Genomic DNA, 20,161 nt, shown 5'->3' with positions numbered 1-20,161 from the left:
TACATGTTTGATTTTGTGTTTGGATACAAAGATTGCAACTGATTTGCAAGAAATTGAGAAATTTTAATTTTTCTCAATTTTTGGCAACTTGCCCTATCTCTGCCAAATCTTGAAATCGAAGCTCCAAATCTATGATTTTTTATGGAAAAACATGAAGAATCATAGATTTGTAACTGTCTGACATTGATTTAACATGATTTCCAACATAAAAAATGGATCGAAATTCGAAATGCTCACTAGGTTGAATAGATGGGATGTATCGGCACTACCTGTGCATTTCGTATCGCACAAGTGGGATACAAGATATATCGTGAGATATATCAGCCAATATCGTCGATATTTAAAACACTAGGTACAGGTGGAGTGCTTAGTCAGGAAGGGCACCCCATTGCTTACTTTAGTGAGAAGTTGAATGAGGCAAAGCAACGGTATTCCTCCTATGACAAAGAGTTTTATGCGGTTATCCAATCCTTGCACCATTGGCGACATTACTTGTTATCGTAAGAATTTGTCTTATTCTCTGACCACAAGGCCCAAATGGGTCCAATTTCTTCAAGAATATTCTTTCGTCCTGAAACATAAAGTTGGGGTTGAGAACAAACTTGTTGATGCCCTTAGTCGTCGTGTGGCGCTAGTCCAAAGTATGAGAAAGGAAATGACCGGGTTTGATTGACTGAGAGAAGAGTATCCTACATGCCCAGACTTTTGGCGAGTTGTATGCGTCACTACAAGACGGTCAGTCAACCAACAATCACGGGTTTGTCATCTTCGATGAGTTCCTATTTAAATGTAACATATTCTGCGTTCCCCGTATCTCCCTCCATGATTTTTTAATTTGGGAACTTCATGCAGGAGGGGTAGCCGGTCATTTGGGGAGGGACAAGACCATTGCCCTTGTGAAGGATAGATTTTATTGGCCAAGTCTTAAGCGAGATGTAGCTAAGATTGTTGGGCAGTGTAGGAGTTGTCAACTGGCGAAGCAGAGGAAGTAAAATACACGCCTTTGCCAGTACCCCATGCACTATGGCAGGGCATAAGTATGGATTTCGTGTTGGGTTTACCGAAAACTATCAAGAAACATGATTCCGTATTTTGTGGTTGTGGACCGTTTTTCCAAAATGGACCATTTCATTACGTGCTAAAAAAGGTCAGATGCCTCCAATGTGGCCAAGCTTTTCTTTAGGGAGGTAGTGCGTTTACATGTTCTACTTAAGACCATAGTGTCTAATCGCGATGTACGCTTTATGAGCTATTTTTGGAAGACATTATGGCACATGATGGGGACAAGGCTTTAATTTTCATCTACCTATCACCCTCAAACAAATGGTCAGACTGAGGTTGTCAATAGGAGTCCTGGAAATATGCTTAGATGCCTTGTGGGTGATCACGTCCGAACTTGGGATACCGTTTTGCCGATAGCTGAGTTAAGCATATAATAGTTCCATCAATGGGTCCATAGGCATGAGTCCATTCGAACTTGTGCATGGCTATAAACCTAGGAAACCTGTAGATCTCATACCTATGTCTGTGTCCGATAGGCCATCTGAGTCAGCACATGAGTTTGCACGTCACATGCATGAATTGCATAGTGAGATCAGGAAGCGAATTAACATAAGTAATGAAAAATATAAAGTGTTTGCTGATTCTCACCGCAGGTTTCATAAATTCCAAGTAGGAGATTGTGTCATCGTTCGTATGAGGCCTAAACGGTTCCCACACGGGGCCGTTAAAAAGTTACAAGCACGTAGCGCAGGACCATACAAAATACTACAGAAACTGGGTCCTAACGCGTATGTATTAGACATTCCACCTACCATGGGAATTAGCTCTACTTTTGATGTAGAAGATCTAGTACAAGATAAGGGTTCTGCTACTTCGCCTTTTGATCTATTCACAGACCCTTCCATAGACCATGACCTAGTCCCAAATCCATGGCCCCTACCTGACCAATCATCCTAGCCTTTACCACCTTTATCCTCCTTACCTGCTCGAAGCGAACAAATTGAAGACATATTGAATGCACAAGCAGTTTCCACTCAACATGGGGAATTTTAGAAATTCTTTGTCAAGTGGAAGAATAGGCTGATTTCAGACAATATATGGATTACATAGGACGAGTTACATCATTTAGATCCAAACATTTTGGAGCACTACATGAGTTTTAGTCCGCCAGAGGCGAACTCTTCTTCTCAGCCGAGGAGGAGATGATGAGGACACTGCATGTACACATTTGCGTACGTATCAGAAGAGGCGGGCCACACTAATTTCCCTCTGGTTAGGCGAGTACCCATGATCATATTGAAGACCACATGTGCATGTGCGAGCATCTGAAAGACCCCACACTGGGAAGATGCGCATGGGCTGCTTTATGAAGGGATCCAGACCGTTGGATTGGAGGGACGTGACAATGGAGCCATTGATCGTGGATCGTCCACACTAGTTTTTCTTAGACTTTATCATCTTATAAGATTTAGTTTTGCTTATATTATGTTTGGATGTCATTGTGAGTGTTTTTAGTTGATTTTATTTACACTATGACTATTTTCGTTAAAATTCACAAGATGGTGATTATTGTAATTAGGTAAACTTCTTGGAGCTATAAAAAGAGAATGGGTGTGTGACTCTCTCCCTCATTGGATTTGTGGAAAAAAAAAAAAAAAAAAAAACAAAGGAGCTTTTGCTCATTTTCTTCTTCTTCCATCTTCATGAGATTTGAAGATACTTCCATGTGATTTGAAAGGAATATTGGTGTGAGGCTAATCTTCATCAGCGGATGTGCGAGGTCTCCATCTATCCCCACTTCTTCATCCCTTTAGTCTCCATCAAGGTATTTTCTTCAAAGTTCTTCGATTCTCCCCTCCCAAATCTTCATCTTCTCCTAAACCTAACTTTCCCTATCCATCAACAATTTAAACCCTAAACCTAGAAATCCCTAACTTTCTTACTTTCCCAAATTATCAAACCCTAACTTTTCACATTCTTCAATTCACTCAAAATCTTTAAACCCCTTTTACCCAAAACCCTAATTCCCACATCCTAACCTATAAACCCTTTAATCCATTCACCCAATTTGATCCCATAAAACCCAATTCCTAGATTTCCCCAATTTCCTAAAACCCTAATTTCACCCTGGGATGTATTAGGTTTTCTACTTTGAGATAGGCTTTCTCTATGCTAATTGGATGTCCATACGTCCATTAGATCCTAGTTTCCTTTATTTAATGATCTTGTATGGCGATGTTTGGTAACCTAGGCTAGGATTTTGCATGATATTCTTTTGGTTTTCATGGTATTTGTGATGATAATGGCAAGGTTTATGTTTTTTGTTAATTACCTTAATTTTGCTACTTGATCTCACATGATATTTGGTTCATGCATTGGTCCTGCATTAAGAAGAAGATGTAAAGAGTAGGGTTAGAGAGAGATACCTTGTAGAGAGAGAGAGAGAGAGAGAGAGAGAGAGAGAGAGCTTGGATTCATACCAAATACTAAACCCTTGGAATCACACCAAGAGAATGCTTCATTGCTTGAAGATCTCTAAGCACACAAGCAAAGAGGAGAGAAAACTCAATTTATTTTTTCCTCAAATCATACCGAATAAGGGTGGGCCGTCCAAGCTTTATAGCTTATTTGGGCTACAAATTACAAAAACGCCCTCCCAATTCTATTTTGTTCCCACTTTGGAATCGGAAACTAAACATCTAAACCACTAAATAACATAAAATAAAATAATGTCCTTTGATGAAGATGGCTCACGATCAATGGTCTGATCATGTGCACCACGTGATCCGATGGTCCAATCGTCGCGTCCATCCAATCTAACGGTCTAATTATCTCCCTCTAGCAACCCACGTGCATCTCCCCGGTGTGGGGTGGGGTCTTCCAGATGCTCATACATGCTATGTGGGGTCTTCAACATGGGTACTCACCTAGCCATAGAGAGACTAGGACCTGCCTCCTCTTATATGTGCGTAAAGGTGTGCGTGATGTGATGTCCCCATCATAGAGACACCATAACTTATGGTGCTATAAGAGAATTGGAGCTAAGTTTGATCTAAAATCTGGATTTTGGCAAATCCAAAACTCTAAAAGGGGTCGATACAAGAGAGCTTTCACATTTCCTTTTGGACATTATGAATGGAATGCAATGCCTTTTGGTTTAAAAAAATGCTCCCTTTGAATTTCAAAACGAATGACGTTTGCACTCCATATAAGACCTTCTCTATTGTTTATATAGATGAGATTTTAATGTTTGCAAAAAATATAGATGAATGTTGTAAACACATAAATATATTCAAGATAATTGTCATAAAAAATGTAGTACTTTCTCAAAGAAAGTTAAAATTATTTCCAACAGAAATTCAATTTCTTTGATTTAAAATTAAAACAAAACCATTACCTCATAAATAGAGTTATTCAGTTTGCTGAAAAGTTTCCTGATGAGTTAAGAGATAAAAAGGTTTTAAGATGAAACCTAAAGGCTAAAACTGAAAATATTGCTGTAGCATATCACCTGTACTATAAAGTTATGAACTTGATTGTCCTTGACATCGCTTACTCAAAAGAAATAAGAGGAGTAACAGCAATTTTATTAATATTAATATTAATATTATTATTATTATTATTTTTGGTTGTTGTTGTTGAAAGGTAACACTACCAAAGATTGAACCCTGGATCACTCATGTACACTACAGTCTCTACCAGCTCATCTAACAAGCAGGAGAAAGGAGTAACAACATTACTTTCTACAAATTTCAAAAATAATGTTATAATTCCAAAACCAATAACATGGGATGAAGGGAATTTATCTTGTCAATGGCAAATTGAGGATGCACAACCAGTACAACCAGGGAGAACAAAATACTAAGACCAGAACTATTGCTTCAAGCCTGCTCCTACAGTGGGGAGGTAGCATTATTTATATATGGAAGAAATCGGGCTTGAAAGAAGTTTTAAGCTTGAAAGAAGTTTTGAGTTTGAAAGATAAGCTTTGTGGACTTGAAAGCTCCTTGAATCTGTTGAGATATTTTTTACAGTTGTGACATGAAAGTGCCACCTTAGTTGAAGCCTTGATCGAATCCACCATCATCCAGGATGCATGTGCTCCAGCTACAGTTAAAGGTAGGAGATTCTCCATCATCTGCAAAAAAGAAGTATGATAATTGAGAATTGTCGCCTCATGTCACAACTGTAAAATGATTCTCCCCAGATTCAAAGAGCTTTCAAGTCCACAATGTTCATCTTCCGGACTTCTTTTGAACCCTTCTTGAGAAATATGAGTTGTTATTCTTAAACAGGTTGATTTCTTCTTTTAAATCTTTTATATAACTTTCATTATGAGAATTCTGATTGTTTAATTCATCGATTTTATTTTTTATTTTTTTCCAAATTTTGGTCTCTCAGTAAATTTGAAGATTATTTCCTGATTATCAAGAGTAGTATAAATGCCTTGAGAATCAACAGTGAAAGATTGAATTTTTAGGAGAAACGGACAAACAGAGACAGCAGTTTCGTGTGAGCAAAGTTGGTGTGCGCTCGGTTGGGCCCCACCGTGATGTTTATGTAAAATCCACTCCGACCAACAGATGCATCAGTTCATGTTAGTTACTAGGCCAAAAAATCAGACTGGTCCATGATTCAGGTGGGCCACATGAGTTGATACAGCGTACAGGGGAATGCCAACCCTCCAAACTGTTTCCCTTGGTGCGGCCCACCTGAATTACAGACCAACCTGATTTTCGGGCCCACAGCATTGTGTGACAATGCACTTGATGGCTGGAGGTGATTTCACATACACATCAGGATGGGCCCTGTAAAAAGTGAAGGGTGTGTGTCCCTCTCCCAACTGTTTCCCTTTGTGTGGCCCACCTGAATCATGAAGCAGCCTGATTTTTGGTTCCAGGTCCTAACATGGGCTGACACATCTGATGGTCGGAGTGGATTTCACATACACATCACAGTCGGCCCTGTAAAAATCAAGGGTGGGTGCTACTCTCCCAACTGTTTTCCTTGGTAAGGCCCACCTGAATCACGGACAAGCCTGAGTTTTGGGCCTTGGGCCTAATGTAGTCTTCCTCCCAAAAAATTGAGTTTGACGACCAATCTTCCTTGTTTACCCGGCCTATTGGAACTGACCACGGCGAAACCTCACATTGACATCATTCATATGCTATAGTCCCAACTAGTACCGACCCCTGTCTACTTTTGGGGAGGGGCAGTTTCAAGGAAAACTACTTATTAGAAGTACCCACCCACATGAAAGGTCATGCTTGTGTTGTTGGTTTCACAATATAATTTATTTGCACAAACTATTATAGATAATTCATGTTTTTAACTGATTGACAATCTACTAAGTTCCTTGAAGCTCTAAAACTAAAGTGGAACATGGATGTGGAGACGACAACCGTACCATAATGTGGAACAGGGCAAACATAGAGAGATATTGAAATAGACATTTTCTATTTTCTAATTTATCTGATATTTTTACAGATTTTTTTACTCAATTTTTACCAGTAGTGTGAATACACATTAATTTGTAACAGGTTTTTGGGCAAGCACAGATGTCAATATTTAGAACCCTCGGGGGATAAAGAACAACTGTGACATTACCATTATCTGGTGGCATTTTCAGGAAATTTTATTGGTTTTGTAGAAGTGCTACAAAAAATGTGTAAGGCTGATTAGAAATTTCCATTTTAGCTAATGGGCGTGTATAGCAGACTGATGATTTCCTCGTCCTTGTCATCTTAGCCCTTCTCTAAGCAATTTGGGACTGGCCTTCCTCTGAAGAGTTGGTGGTATTCATAAATTGAATGAGCAAACCGTGAGCCCCTCTCGAGAAAAAAGCATACTCAATAACTTGAGCAAAGTCTATGCAAGCTTGATTCCAAATACTGGTGATACTTTAATGAGTAATTATGGGGTCCTGACGCATCAAGGCATGAACAGCATCCATATGCACCCACATTCTGTAGAAGTAGGGCCCATGGCTTGGTGATCTAGATCGTTGATCTTCTGGGATCAACCACAGATGTGAGATGCCCCAAAAGTAATCTAGATTGTAACTTCCTAATCCCTTGATTAGTTGCTCTAAATAGACAGTTAAGAGAAAAAAAAATGTAGCAAGCATTTCTGAAAAAGAAAAGGGCCAAAGATTATATAGGTAGCAACATCCAACCTGGAATATTTTCTGGGATCTCCCATCCACAGTGAGGCTAATCAGATGAACAGTCAGGATCACCTATCAATGGGTCACACTTCCCTGGAGTGGGTAGATCAGGACATTCTGCATAAAGAGCTGAATAAGTGTCAAAGGAAGACAATCACACATATGATCAGAAATGCTAGTTCACTTGGTAGGATCAATGAATTTTTGCTTTATGGTCTTTCACAAATGAAGAAATTAATATCTTTAATTGGTCAGCCAAAAGAAAAGGGAGGAAGAAGAAGGAGCTTCCGAAGGATGCAACAAGGGAAGTGCACATCTCACCTTCAATCTTGTTACTTCGGTGCTACGTTTTCCTCTCTGAAGGGCTTGCAATGGTACATTCACCTGTTTCCCATCTTAATATTTATTAGTAGCCCTATTTACTACTTTCCATAGAGATTTTATAATTTCATGTGTAGATCCAACCTCTTACATGCCGGTACTGATCTAACCTCTCCACATGCCTCCACATGTGCATTGCTGTCTTGCGAGTGCACATCTGCACTTGCCAATAGGTGAGCCTGCGAATGAAACAAATGGCTGTCCATTTGTTTCATACACTGTCAACCTCATGACCAACCTGAATTATGGGCAAGGGCACATACCCCAGGGGACCTACCTGATGAATGGCTTGGATCTCGAATACTTCTTCAGTGTTCGTGTGCAGTGCTGCACAGAGGGGCTGGAATCTACATGCTTGTGGACGTAGCTAACCTGTTTAACACAACTCTTATTGTAGATGCTTGCAGCTCTTAACAATGAACATAAGATCTTTCAAAGGCCAAGCATTTTCAATACCGAGCAGGAGGTGTGCCACCGTTGTTCTGTTATATTATGCATCTTTTGAAGGTTTTGCTCTAGGCCTACGTTGTATTCCAAGTTCTCTCACATTCAATATCATATTGTCTTTCCAGAGGTTCATCCAGCATTTTGAGCTTTTACAAAAAGCTCACATTCCGGACCACATTTCATACGTATTGTTTAAAGAATCGACATTCCGCGCCAATATCACCGTGAGTATTGTAACCTTTGATGCCATTATAATTCATACTTGTCAGTAGACTGGGAAATCTGACAGCTCACGTCTTCTTCTTCCAGACTGTAATTAAGTACAATTATTTTGGAGATGCCCAAAGAATTTCAAAGGACCTAAGGAGTAGTTTTTCCAGCGACCCAGAGAGGTTGGCAGAGCTTCGACAGATAGAGCAGGTTGCCGAGCACAATCGGATAGCCCTAAATGTCATTCACCAAGCTGGGGCCCACGACCCATCCCTTAAGGTATCGTTTGAGTTCAGTCACCACCCATGCTTTGCCGTCGCCGTTGTTAAAAGAACATGATTTTTTTCCCTTGGCCTACCAATTTTGAATCCTTCATAAACGGGCCTCTGAGGCATTGAGCTACGCCAGCTGCATGTTCTTAATCCTTCTTTTTTTTTTTTTTTTTTAATATTTATATATGTTCCATTTTTGTAATGAAAGTTAGTTGAGCTTAGATGGACGAAACAGCATCGTTGTCATGGCATCTGGCAAATGGCTGCCCTGGCTTAATGTTATAGTACGGTATTGTTGATTTCTTTGCTGCAAGATGTTTCATCTTTGCAAAATAGTTACGGATGGTGTATGTATTTTGGATTAGATTAAAATGTTCTGAATTGTTTTTTATATGGATTTCTTGGATCATTTAGGGTTCTTCTGTTTGAGTTCAGAGCTCGAATTTTGGATAATCATTAATACTTACGGTTAAAACTACCGAGGACTTTTGGCATTTGATTTTCTGGGATTGATGGAGTTCTTATCTGTTACATAATAAGAGGATCCTTGCATGTCATTGGAGGGATGCATCATATGCCCGATTGTATGGTAGGTAAATGGCATTGTAGGTAACTCTCCCCCCTTTATTTCTCTTTCTTTCAATTTTCTTTTTTCCTTACCAAATTGTCAATGTCGGGGGCACCCCGATTTAGCAACGTGTGCAAGGGAGTGGAGCAACCGGAGGGGAGAGGAGCACAGGTTGTTAGGGCTGTAAATTGTAATGGTGCGTGGAAGCACTCATCCTGTTTTTTTTTTTTTTTTTTTTTTAATGTTTTGTAATTACTTTTTCAACTAGTCTCTGATCCGGATCAGCCCCCAATCCGGACTGGCTTTATTTGTTATACTCACATTCATATGCACCACTGGTAATGGGAAATTAAGGCATGTTTGGCTAGTATCAAGATAGATACTAGGGTTGGGTTAATCTCTGCCGTACAGTTTTTTGGTCTCGATTTGTATTTGATATTTCAGTCCCAATTGGGTGGGTGGTTTTACTTGAAAATTCAATAGATTGCATGATATATGACGGTATTGGGATGTCTGATAAATCGACATTTGGTCAGATGTCGCCGTGGTGCAGATCCTCATACTTCCTGCCGACCACCGTATGCAAGTGTCAACCTTTTACCCACTTTTAGCTTGGCCAGAATTTCTCAACTACATCTGTTTCACAAATGATGTGGGCAGAAAAACCATCCTGCTGCTGCCATTGGATAGAACCAAACGCACCCTTGAATTAATAGTGTATAATCTTTTCTGATGAATTTGGACTGCCCAGATTTTTCCTTTATCTGTCTATTTTTTCATTCATCCATTTGTAGATTGTAATTCGTTCTTGTTGCTGTTCAGCTTGGATAAACATGATGCGGATTGCCTATGCCCCCTGTTGTCGGAAGCCGTGTGGGGCCCACTGAGATGCCGTGACAAATCTGCTCCGTTCATTAGTTTTGCGAGAACACAATAGGATAGGAATCTAAAAATAGGCAGATCTGAAACTGAGGTGTGTAAATGAGACTGACGAACGGATAGGTCTGACCATGATGTTTATATGCCATCCACATCGTTCATAGGGTTATTACCACTCAGATAAACTGTAGGCACAAATATCATCCTGATACGTAACTCGTGTCCCGTGTCCCCCACAATTTCCATTGGGGTTCAATATCCGCTGTTTCGTTTGGTATGGCCCGTTTGAGTTTTGGATCTGCCTGATTTTTCGATTCTGTCCTACTGTGTTTTTGAAAAACTGATGGACTGGATTTGTCACGGGCATCTCTGTGGGCCACACAGCTTGGGACAACCGGGGGCACACGAATATCTCTATGCACAATCTGCATCCGGATAGCCGAGGGTATTGTCATTGTCAGCTACTTGCATTAAAAAAAAAAAAAAAAAAAGTACAAAGAAGAAAACCTTCAGCTATGTCCTATTTTTTTTCCTCTTGATTTCTAACATAATGTTTGAAGATCATGCTCGGGTGTTATATGGTTCTCAAGAGAGTGAAATGATGGAACGGGCTTGATTTCTAACACAATGTTTGATAATTTGTAGACCATTGTTTTCCTAGTGCAATATTTGAAGATAGGATTAAGAATGTGGACGGCCTGGATTGATAGCATGTGTTACCATCTGTATGATGGTGGACCTGAATCCCACTATGCTACCTCCCTATCAAATTAAACTTTTTGAATGGACCTTTCCTGACGAAATAAAGTGTCCAATTGGCCCCCTTGGGCCTGATGATTTGAGGCTCTCCATCAATAGAGATATGCTTGTGGGACCTTAAGAAGTGATTCTCAGTGGGGTTCCTACTTGGGCAGGTCAGGTTGTTGGTCAACTCAAGCCAAACCCGATATCTAGTTGGGTCAACCCAACTCAAGACCTAACCTCAGCCTAATGTTAATAGTGTGCCTAAAAAGCCAGTAATGATTGATGATCATGGTCGCATACATAGATGACTGCATTGGATGATTTAATTAAATAAGTGGGAAACTCAAACAGTTTAAGATTTTTTGGTTAAAGGGAGGCTTTCCTCCTGTTGTACAAGAGGAATATGAGTTTAGACCCAATGGCTATTTATAAAGAGAGTTGTGCTTTATGGATCTTAGTATCCTAAATTCCATAACCATAGTAGTAAGATTGGGAGATCTGTGAAATGTTAACCGGCCATCCTGTGTAAGGAAACCAATGATAAGTTGGGATGGAAAGTCTTTGCCATTAGGTTCAACAATAAGTTGGTGCCTACTGCTAATGTTGTGTGCCTTGAAAAGCTAAAGTGATAATAATCCCTCAATTGATTATCTTGTCTGTAGATCATGATGATCACCATGGCACTTATGTGGATGTGGTTAGGGGTGTACACGAACCGAGCTAGCTCGGTTAGCTCGCTCGACTCGACTTGAAAAAGCTCGATTTGACTCATTTCAAAGCTGAGTTTGAGTCGAGTCGAGCTGATTTTTTGAGCTCAAAAATGAGTTCGAGCCGAGTTCGAGTAGGCCCCAGCTCGACTCGACTCGGATCGAACCCAGCTCGAATCAAACTAGTTTGGTGATTCGGTTACTTTGCCATTGATGTTGCTCACCAACTGCTTGATAAAATGCCTCAACGAAATGTGGCCGGTGGCAAGGAAGGTTTGGCTGGTGGCAAGGAAGGTTTGGTTGGTGGTAAGGTGGCAAGGAAGGTTTGGCTGGTGGCAAGGAAGGTATGTACATGAAACAAATACCTTTTTCCTTTTTGTTTTTTGTTTTGGTTTTTATGTTACTTAGAAGGTGTTTGAGAAAATACCTATAGAATCATTGCCCCTGTTTGTAAAACAGTGGGATTTTGAAGTTGCAGTTCAGGTGTTTGTGGAAATGCCTCAATGGTGAACTTGGCTCAATCTTAGCTCGAACTTGGCCCGAGCTGGCCCGAGCTACTGACTGAACTGAGCCAAGTTGGCTAGTCAGGCTCGAGGATCGAGCCGAGCCGAGTTCGAGCTGAGGTCAGCCACTGTTCAAGCTGAGTTGAGTTGAGGCCAGCTAGACTCGGTTCGACTCGATGTACACCCCCAGATGTGGTATTAATGTCATAATCTATGTGGGTATATCTTTGTTGATGCTATTTTTTGGTCGTCCCTTCTAGACCATTGTGTACCTGTAGAACCGAATGACAAGGGGACCCATAGGGGATCCTCCAATGCCAAAGTTAGATTAGGCACTCTGGGTCTAGTAGGTTTAGGGTTTTTGTGCATGTACCTTTCACCGTAGATCAGACTCTTATTTATAGTCATTTAGTGCTAATTACGTACATGACAATGAATCCGCCATTCAATCGCGTATCATAGATCGTCCCCGGAACCCAAGGCGTTGTCCTCAACTCGATTCTCGGCAAAGATCTTGAAGATTGATCCTCCCTATATTAAAAGGAGATCTCCCAATGGTCAACTTCCAAGGATATCGCAGTAGATGGCCGAGGCTAACCTCCAGATCGGATTGGCTGAGGTCCTATAGACTGAGCCGAACTGCCGAGGCAAGTCGGGTCGATACTTACAATCGTTCGTTGGTCGTAATAGCAAGATGTTGACCAGAGTCAAACCCAACCCTTGTGGTTTATGCTCGAGCTAATCGTGGAGGTCATGCTTAGTTGTCGGGCCGAGCTCTTATCTGACCTCCTTTACTTATTCCTTGTGTTCTCTCTCATTTCAGTCCACTTGGTTAGTCTATTTTCCCCTTTAACAGTAGCCCCCATACTTCTGAGGGCTCTTTGGGAGCTCGGGAAGTAAGTTGATATGGACTGACGTGTAGGACCTCATGCGCATGTGGTCGGCAGATTGAGAACTCTTGTTATTATAGCAAAAAGGGGGAAAGGCAACAAGCATGGAATTCGAGGAGGCGAGTATGAGAATTGAACCGGATCCTTCAATGATCGCAACATGTGGTATGAGGGGGCGTGCTCGATACGACGTTGTTTAGCTTTCGGTGTATAGGGTGAAGACATGCGGTTCTTCCTCAGCAACCAGGTAGGCTAGCGAACCCGTGGTGGCCACGTGGACAGGAGCGTGTGCTGAAACGTCTTTTCAGGCTACGGCATTAAATGCCTACAATTGAGGAGCTTATAAAAGGGGCAAGGTAGCCCAAAAACTGCTTTGGTTTGCTTCATCTGCTCCTGCTACTCTTCCAGACTGTTGGACTAGGCGATTTTTGGTAAGTCGAAAATCTTTCCTTTGATGCTCTTCTTTTTCTCTTTCTTGCCTTACTCTGGTAACTCTTCCCTTTTTTGTATTCTTTCTCCTCTTCTACCAAAATGTTGGACATTTCTGATAGGCTTTCTAAGCCGAAGAGTGAGGAGTCCTGGTTGGGTGCCCCTTCTGAGCCACTATTTCCAGTGCCATTAGGTCGGGAGGACGTTGCGGAGTTTGCCCTAGTTGAAAGGGTGGCAGCTCAGCCTGCTGCGGAACGGCCCTTGGATGTCGACCCTTTCAGGTCACGGTTTTGGAGCGCTAACCTAACTTGGATTAGGGCAGAGTACCATATCCCAGAATCAGTGGTACTCCAAGCTCCTGAGATTGGTGAATTTCACGGCCATCCCTGAACTGGTGAGGGGGCTGTATATCTAGTCGCTCTCCAGTGCGGCCTCCGACTTTTTGTGCATTCCATTGCACAGGAGGTTACCTACTGCCTGAGGTTGGCCCCATGCCAAATCATCCCGAATGCCTAGAGGGCCCTGTTCGGGACGTATATTCTATGGCACCAGCTTGGACATACCGAGTTGTCCTCCGATGAGTTCTTATATCTGTACAGAGCGAAGTCCAGCCCTAACCACTAGGGTTGGTATTACTTTTGTGCATGGGTGAACAAGGGCCAGGCCCTCATTACTAACAACTCATCCTCCAATAAGAACTAGAAGGATAAGTGGTTTTGGGTGTTCGGAGAGTGGGAAGCCCTAACGGATGATGTACCTAGGCTGTGTACTCGGGCCCCCACCAAATTTGCCCTTCCAGGTCGGAAATAGTCGAGCTACATACTTGTCATTTTTTCCTTTAGTTGTCTTGTAATTTTGTTTACTGACCAATCATGTTCTTTACAGCTCTTCCTCGATCACAGCCTCTCCTCTCTGATCTTCAGCTTTGACAGGTTAATCGCGCAAAGCTGCGAGGCGTCGTCGAGAGGAATTGGAAGAGGCTGATCACTCCCCAATCCCTATTTCAGTTCGGCATATCCCTGGTCGAGATGAGAGGCAAGTAGTTGGTAGTAGAATTTCTTTCTCGTTCCTGTGCTCAGATTCCATTTTTTTTTTTTTAACGTCTGACAGGAGTACTTTGTTGCACAAAAATGGTTGATCTTCCCCGTCCTGCAAAGAGTGTCTGCCTTCCTACTGAGGCCGAGATAGCCCAGAAGACGAAGATGGTCAAGAGGAGGGCCTTCATCCCTCCTGCGCAGGAACCTCTGTTGCCGTGGAGGATGAGTAGGAGCTCGTTGCTGAAGGGCTTATGGCTGAGCTGCCACCCTCCGCTACTACAAGTGAGGGGGCTAGGGAAGCCCCTCCTTCTAAGATACGTCCTCAACCGACGACTTTAGAGGTCGTCGATCTGGAGCCTTCTCCAACTCAGGAGGAGGTTCCTCCTGTTGAGGAGCCCCCTGCTGCCCAAGTTCGGGTTGAGGGCGACGATGCTTCGGGGCATCACGCTTCCGAGGCCGGTAGGTTGGCCCCTACCCTTGAGCTACCATATGGATCTTCTTGCCCTGTGGATGGCTCGACATATTCTAGAGGAGGACATAGTTGCCCTAATAGATGTCTGTCCGATGACATTGTTGGGTGACCTAGCGGCCACCTTCTACAAGGTACGCCTTCTCTTTTCAATGCATTATTTTCTTTCTTTTGGTTCTTTGAACCTTTGTTCTCGGTTTCTTTCAGGCCGTCCCTGCCCTTTTGGCCACCCATCGACATTCCGATGAGTGGGAGAGGCGCGTGAGAAGGCGGAGGCGGAGCTCCAGGCCAGGGTTACTGAGGTCGAGACCCTTCAATGGGCTTTACAAACATCTAGGTGGAGCAGGCTGCTCTAAAGATCCAGTTGGAAGAAGCTTAACGAAAGTAAGCTTCTTTGTGGGCTACGACGGAGGGGCTAAGTTCGTGCCTCTCTCAATTTGAATGGGAGTGGACCGAGGTGGAAACCAAGTCCAGAAGGTTGGAGGCCAAGCTGGCCGAGATGGCGATCAAATTGGTGGAGGTTGAGGCCAAGCTAGCTAATGTTGAGGCCTCTCTCTCATCAGTTTGAGTGGCAACGGTGGAGGAGTATAAGGCTTCGAAGGAGCGGGCCGAGGAGGGGGAGGTATATTGTAACCTCGGCTATGAACATTGCCTCGAGGATGTCAGAGGAAGGTACCCTGAGCTTGACCTTGATGGTTTGGTGAGGAAGCCTCTGAAGATTCGGCCCCTGTTGCTGTCAAAGCCAAGCAACCTCCCCCTCAGGCGAATTAAGCCTCGCCACCCCCCAATACTTGTAGATATTTTAAATTTTTGCTCTTGTAACAAATTTCTCCATTAATGAAAACTTTTTTGGCCATGATTGTTGTGTTGTAATATTCCCTAGTTATAATAGATCAGACGAAGTAGAATAAGTAAAGCGAGCAATGTAAATAACCGTGTAGTGGTAAATTGTGCATGGTAGTATTAATAGGTCGACTATCAAACGACAGACGTAGTAGTAAGTCAAGCGTTAAAGACTTTCTTCCTTCGAATTAAGGGAAGTCATTGTGGTCGATTATTTGTCTTGGACAGTAAAAAATTTAAAAGAAATTCTCTTCCCCTAACCCGGGGAAGTTCTTTTCTTATAGAATACATAGGGTAGATTCAATAAGTCGACCACTTAGTAGTGGATCGAGCAATTGGTAAAAGGACTTTCTTCCCTTGTATTAAAGGAAGTTCTCATAGTCGCTCGAGTAGTTTAAGTAGAAATATTTAAAAGAAATTCTCTTCCCATAACTTGGGGAAGTTCCTTTTATTGTAGAATCCACAAAGTAGATAAACAAAAGCAATTATCGAAGCCCCATTTTTCCCTTTGAGAAGGGAGGTCGCCCGTAGTCGAGTTAATCGGTTGGTCGATCTATTGCTGGTCAGACTTCTTGAGTCCTTAGGGGTAGTAGATCTTTACGTGCTCGATATTCCATGGGTGAGGTAAAGGTATAGCTGTACACAAATCGAGTTAGCTCGGTTAACTCACTCGACTTGACTTGAAAAAGCTCGATTCGACTCGGTTCGAAACTGAGTTCGAGCCAAGTCGAGCTAATTTTTGTAGCTTTAAAAAATTTCGACCCGAGTTCGAGCTTGGCCGAGATCGAATCGACTCAAATCGAACCTCAACTCGAATCGCACTCGAATCGAAATAGTTCGATGACTCGGTTATTTTGATATTAATGTTGCTCACCAAGTGTTTGATGAAATGACTCAACAAGGGCCACACAAGGTGGTCCATGCTATGACAGCGTGGGGGACATGCTCTCCAATAGCATGGCCCACTTGTGGGTCCCACAACACCATGAGAATGAGAAAAGAAATGGAAAGGAAGGAAAATAGATCCGGCCATCGGGGTGGCCCCCCGCCACTATGGGGTCCACTACATACTCAATACGTGATCAAGGTGGGTCCCACCTTTATGGGCCCACCAAAATAGAGAAATCACAAAGAAGGGGAGGGTTTTGACCCTCCCATGTACTCACTTAGAAGGATGAACGGTTAAATTATCTCGGATCAGTGATCGGATGGCCCACTAAGATCCTCTTCACCCATAATCTTCTTTAATCCCACTTTTGTCTTTCACTTACTCTCTTGATCCCTCATAACCGTCTCTCAAGCTCTCTTTTTAATCTCTCCTAAACACTATCTTTTCTCTTAATATTTCTCTACTCTTTCTTTCTTTTCTATCTTTCTCTCTTAATCTCTCTCTAATCTCTCTAATATTTTTCTCTCTCTTAATCCCTCTTTATTCTTGCTAGGAAATGGTAAAAATGAGAGGGAGTTAGGGAGTTTTTGTGGTAGAGATTTTATGATAGGGAGGGAATAAAGGGAAGGTGGAGGGGTAAAATAGAAAGAAAAAGAAGAAAAGAATGATGACTAGCATAGGTAAGGGTATGAGTTGCACAAGAAAGGCATGAGCTTGTTTGACTAATGGGGAGAGAGTGACATAAGTGATGGATGGCTTGATTAATGGATTGATTGATTTGATAACATGGAGATTTGTGCAAGTGGGGCCCGCGTGCATTACGCTGCCCACCTCAAATTGTGTTAAAATTGTAACTTCTAATCTAAGGGTCAAAATGGGGCGTGACGCGCAGCGTTGGAATTGTAACGCTTGCGCGGTCGCTAGGGTAGGGTATTGCGCTACAAAAGTAAGGTAACGATCAAAACTCGTCGATCTGGTCCGCAGGGAACATGCTGTTGTTTTAAGTAGAAGTGTATGGAAGGTCTCGCGAGGTTACTGGTCTACAGATGGTGCCCCATTAGTGCCCGAGCATGCGAAGTCGTAGCGTCACACGCTAGCACTCCCCCTACAGGACACATGGTGTATGGTTGCCTCGAGCCCCTTTCCAAGGACAGCTAGTGTAACATCTCAAATTTTCACAGCTAGAGTTTATACTCATGCCTGAAAAAACTAGGTGTTAATAATGTATAAATCAGATGCTTTAAAAATCACACCTTATTATTATTATTTTTTATTTAGATCACATCCAGATACATTCATAAAGGTAACATTCACAAGAATAAAATTGACTATATTGATTATTTCATCAGAGTAAAAGAATTCAGGAAATAATTAAACGCCCTCTCAATGGGAGCTTATTACATTTATCGAGTTTTCGGCGGAAGTAACCATATAGTTTCGCGGTAATCGGACTTTCGACGCGCGGTCCAGGTCCGAAATGGAGTTTCAAGATGTTCCCGAGAGCAACTGAGTTTTGAGATCATCAGTTTTTTTCAATAGTCACCGTCTAAAATCAAGACGGTCCATAACAGTCGTTTTTTAACTACAGTTTCAAACAATCTTCCATAATGTAAGAAAATACGACGGATCATGCGACGGTTCAAAACCGTCGATAATTTAGAACTGAGACGGTTTTCAACCTAAACTCGATTTGACCCAACCTGAGTTTTATTAGGTTGTATTGGGTTCAGTTTAGCTTTTAGTGTGGTTTGAATTTGGGTTGACTTCAGATTGGAATTTGGATGAACTTGGGTTGTCGAATGTTTACCCAATTTTTTTGACATTCCACTCTGATGCTATATCAAACCACTTGCTCTAAAAGCCCATTGGAAGTTTGTCATTGCACACCAGGTCACTACATCTGGGAGCCATGGTGTCTTCTGCTCCACCATTGAAGAGACTGTATTGTGTTGGTAATTCAGGTTTAATTACTGGTAGTGTTACCTAAAAAAAAAAATGTTTTTGGGGCATGCCAATCTTTGATGGGGCTCAGATCACCACAATGATTGGTCTGCTGGGGCATTTCACTCATATTATGCTTACATGGATGATGAATGTGGATTGGGTACTACCTCTAGGACTAACTAGAGACGGGCCAGTCTTGGTAGGGGTTGTGTGGGGGCTACCATAATGTACGTGTTTTTATCTACAATGTTCATTCATTTTTACAGATCATTTTAGGGAATGAACCCAAAAGGAGGCATATTTATGTTTTCCCTTCATCCATCTCTATGTGACTTTATGAACAGGTTGGATGGAAAATAAACATAACAATCGGCAGTCGCACCACATTGTCACCATTGCTTCCTGTGGTGTGGTCCACTTGAACCTTCAATTTGCCTTCTTTTTAAGCTTGTTAACTAAAATGATCTGTAAAACTGGATGAACGGTGCGGATAAAAAAAACACAGCCAGTCAACAATAGCCAGTGGTCCACATTCAAATTCAAAGTTTGCCCCCAAAATTTCTACACGACCATCCTTTTCTAACGGCCATCGAACGCCTAATGAACACTCCAGATGTGAGCAGAGTGTTGGGCTCTCTATCATTCTTAGGCGCTGGACCCAGTTTTATTTGTTTTGGCCCATCTTATTTAGAAATCATAAAAGTTAGTATGGAAGACACAGGAGTATTCAATCCAATAACATGAATAAAAAATCTACAAGTTTAAATCAAATTACCAAAGATAAGCAGGTCTTGTTAGACATCTCTTGAGAGAGATTGATGTGGCTCACATAGCCATGTCAACCCACTGCATATGGTTTTTGAATTTTTTGAAATAATGTAATAGTTCCCTCCAAGATTTTAATTGGTTAAGACTTTATGGATAATTTTTATTAGACAATTATCCATCCATCGACACACCACCACATGTTCCAACCTGGAAAATGTGTGCAAGATTTCAGCCATTGATCAGGTGGTCCCTCATAATACCCATTCCAAAAAATAATAAGGTCATGTTCCAACATGTAAAAGGGGTACAAGATTTTAAAGCCATCGATCAGGTGGTCCCTCGTACCCATTCCAAAAACTAAGGTTGGTCTACTCATCAATTCAAATGCTTGGGCCTACCTGGTGGACCAAACTGCTGATCTTTTGGTTTGGGCATTTACATGGTAGGACCAAACTGATCATTTTCTTTAGTGTGGCCCACTTGAATTAGAGGTTAGCCTAATTGTTTGGCCCTGGTCCTAATGTGCGATTACACATCTAATGTTCGGAGTGGTACACATCACCCTTGAATTTTTATGGGGATTAGATGTGTAATCCAACATTAGGCCTCAGGCCAAAAAAAAAAAAAAGAAATCATGCTGCCTATGATTTGAGTGGGCCACACCAAAGAAATAGTTGGGAGAGTGTAATCCCACATTAGGCTATGGGCAAAAAAAATATAAAAATCATGCTGCGTGTGATTTAAGTGGGCCACACCAAAGGAGCAGTTGGGAGACAAATCCATCCTTGATTTTCAGAGGGCCCACCGCCATGATTATATGAAATCCACTCCAACCATCAGACACCACATCACTCACCTTATGTTCGGAGTGGATTTCATATATTTCATCAACGTGGGCCAACCCGCAAGCAGGGACCTTGCTAGTTGGTGCTCGTGGCCCCACAATGATGTATCTGTTTCATTCATGCTGTCCATCCATTTTTCCATCTCATTTACGCCATTAGCCCAAAAAA

General features: G+C 42.0%; 1 protein-coding gene across 3 annotated transcripts in view; it reads left to right on the top strand.

The window, feature by feature from the left end:
• LOC131258366 (uncharacterized) overlaps positions 1-8,869 on the top strand; it is a 96,114-nt gene extending 87,245 nt beyond the window's left edge. For 2 of the 3 annotated variants that reach the window (XM_058259638.1, XM_058259641.1), the window contains exons 13-16: positions 7,424-7,542; positions 7,947-8,015; positions 8,122-8,220; positions 8,306-8,869. In XM_058259638.1, coding sequence (XP_058115621.1) covers positions 7,424-7,542; positions 7,947-8,015; positions 8,122-8,220; positions 8,306-8,545 — 527 coding nt within the window. In that variant the 3' untranslated portion in view covers positions 8,546-8,869. The remainder of the gene's footprint in view (positions 1-7,423; positions 7,543-7,946; positions 8,016-8,121; positions 8,221-8,305) is intronic. The other variant, XM_058259640.1, reaches the window with a different exon arrangement.
• Positions 8,870-20,161: the final 11,292 nt, after the last annotated feature.

The sequence above is a fragment of the Magnolia sinica genome, chromosome 10 (assembly GCF_029962835.1).
Source record: "Magnolia sinica isolate HGM2019 chromosome 10, MsV1, whole genome shotgun sequence".
NCBI classification, from domain to species: domain Eukaryota; kingdom Viridiplantae; phylum Streptophyta; class Magnoliopsida; order Magnoliales; family Magnoliaceae; genus Magnolia; species Magnolia sinica.
The sequence above is the reverse complement of the archived record's forward strand: the minus strand, read 5'-3'. Positions and strand labels throughout refer to the sequence as shown.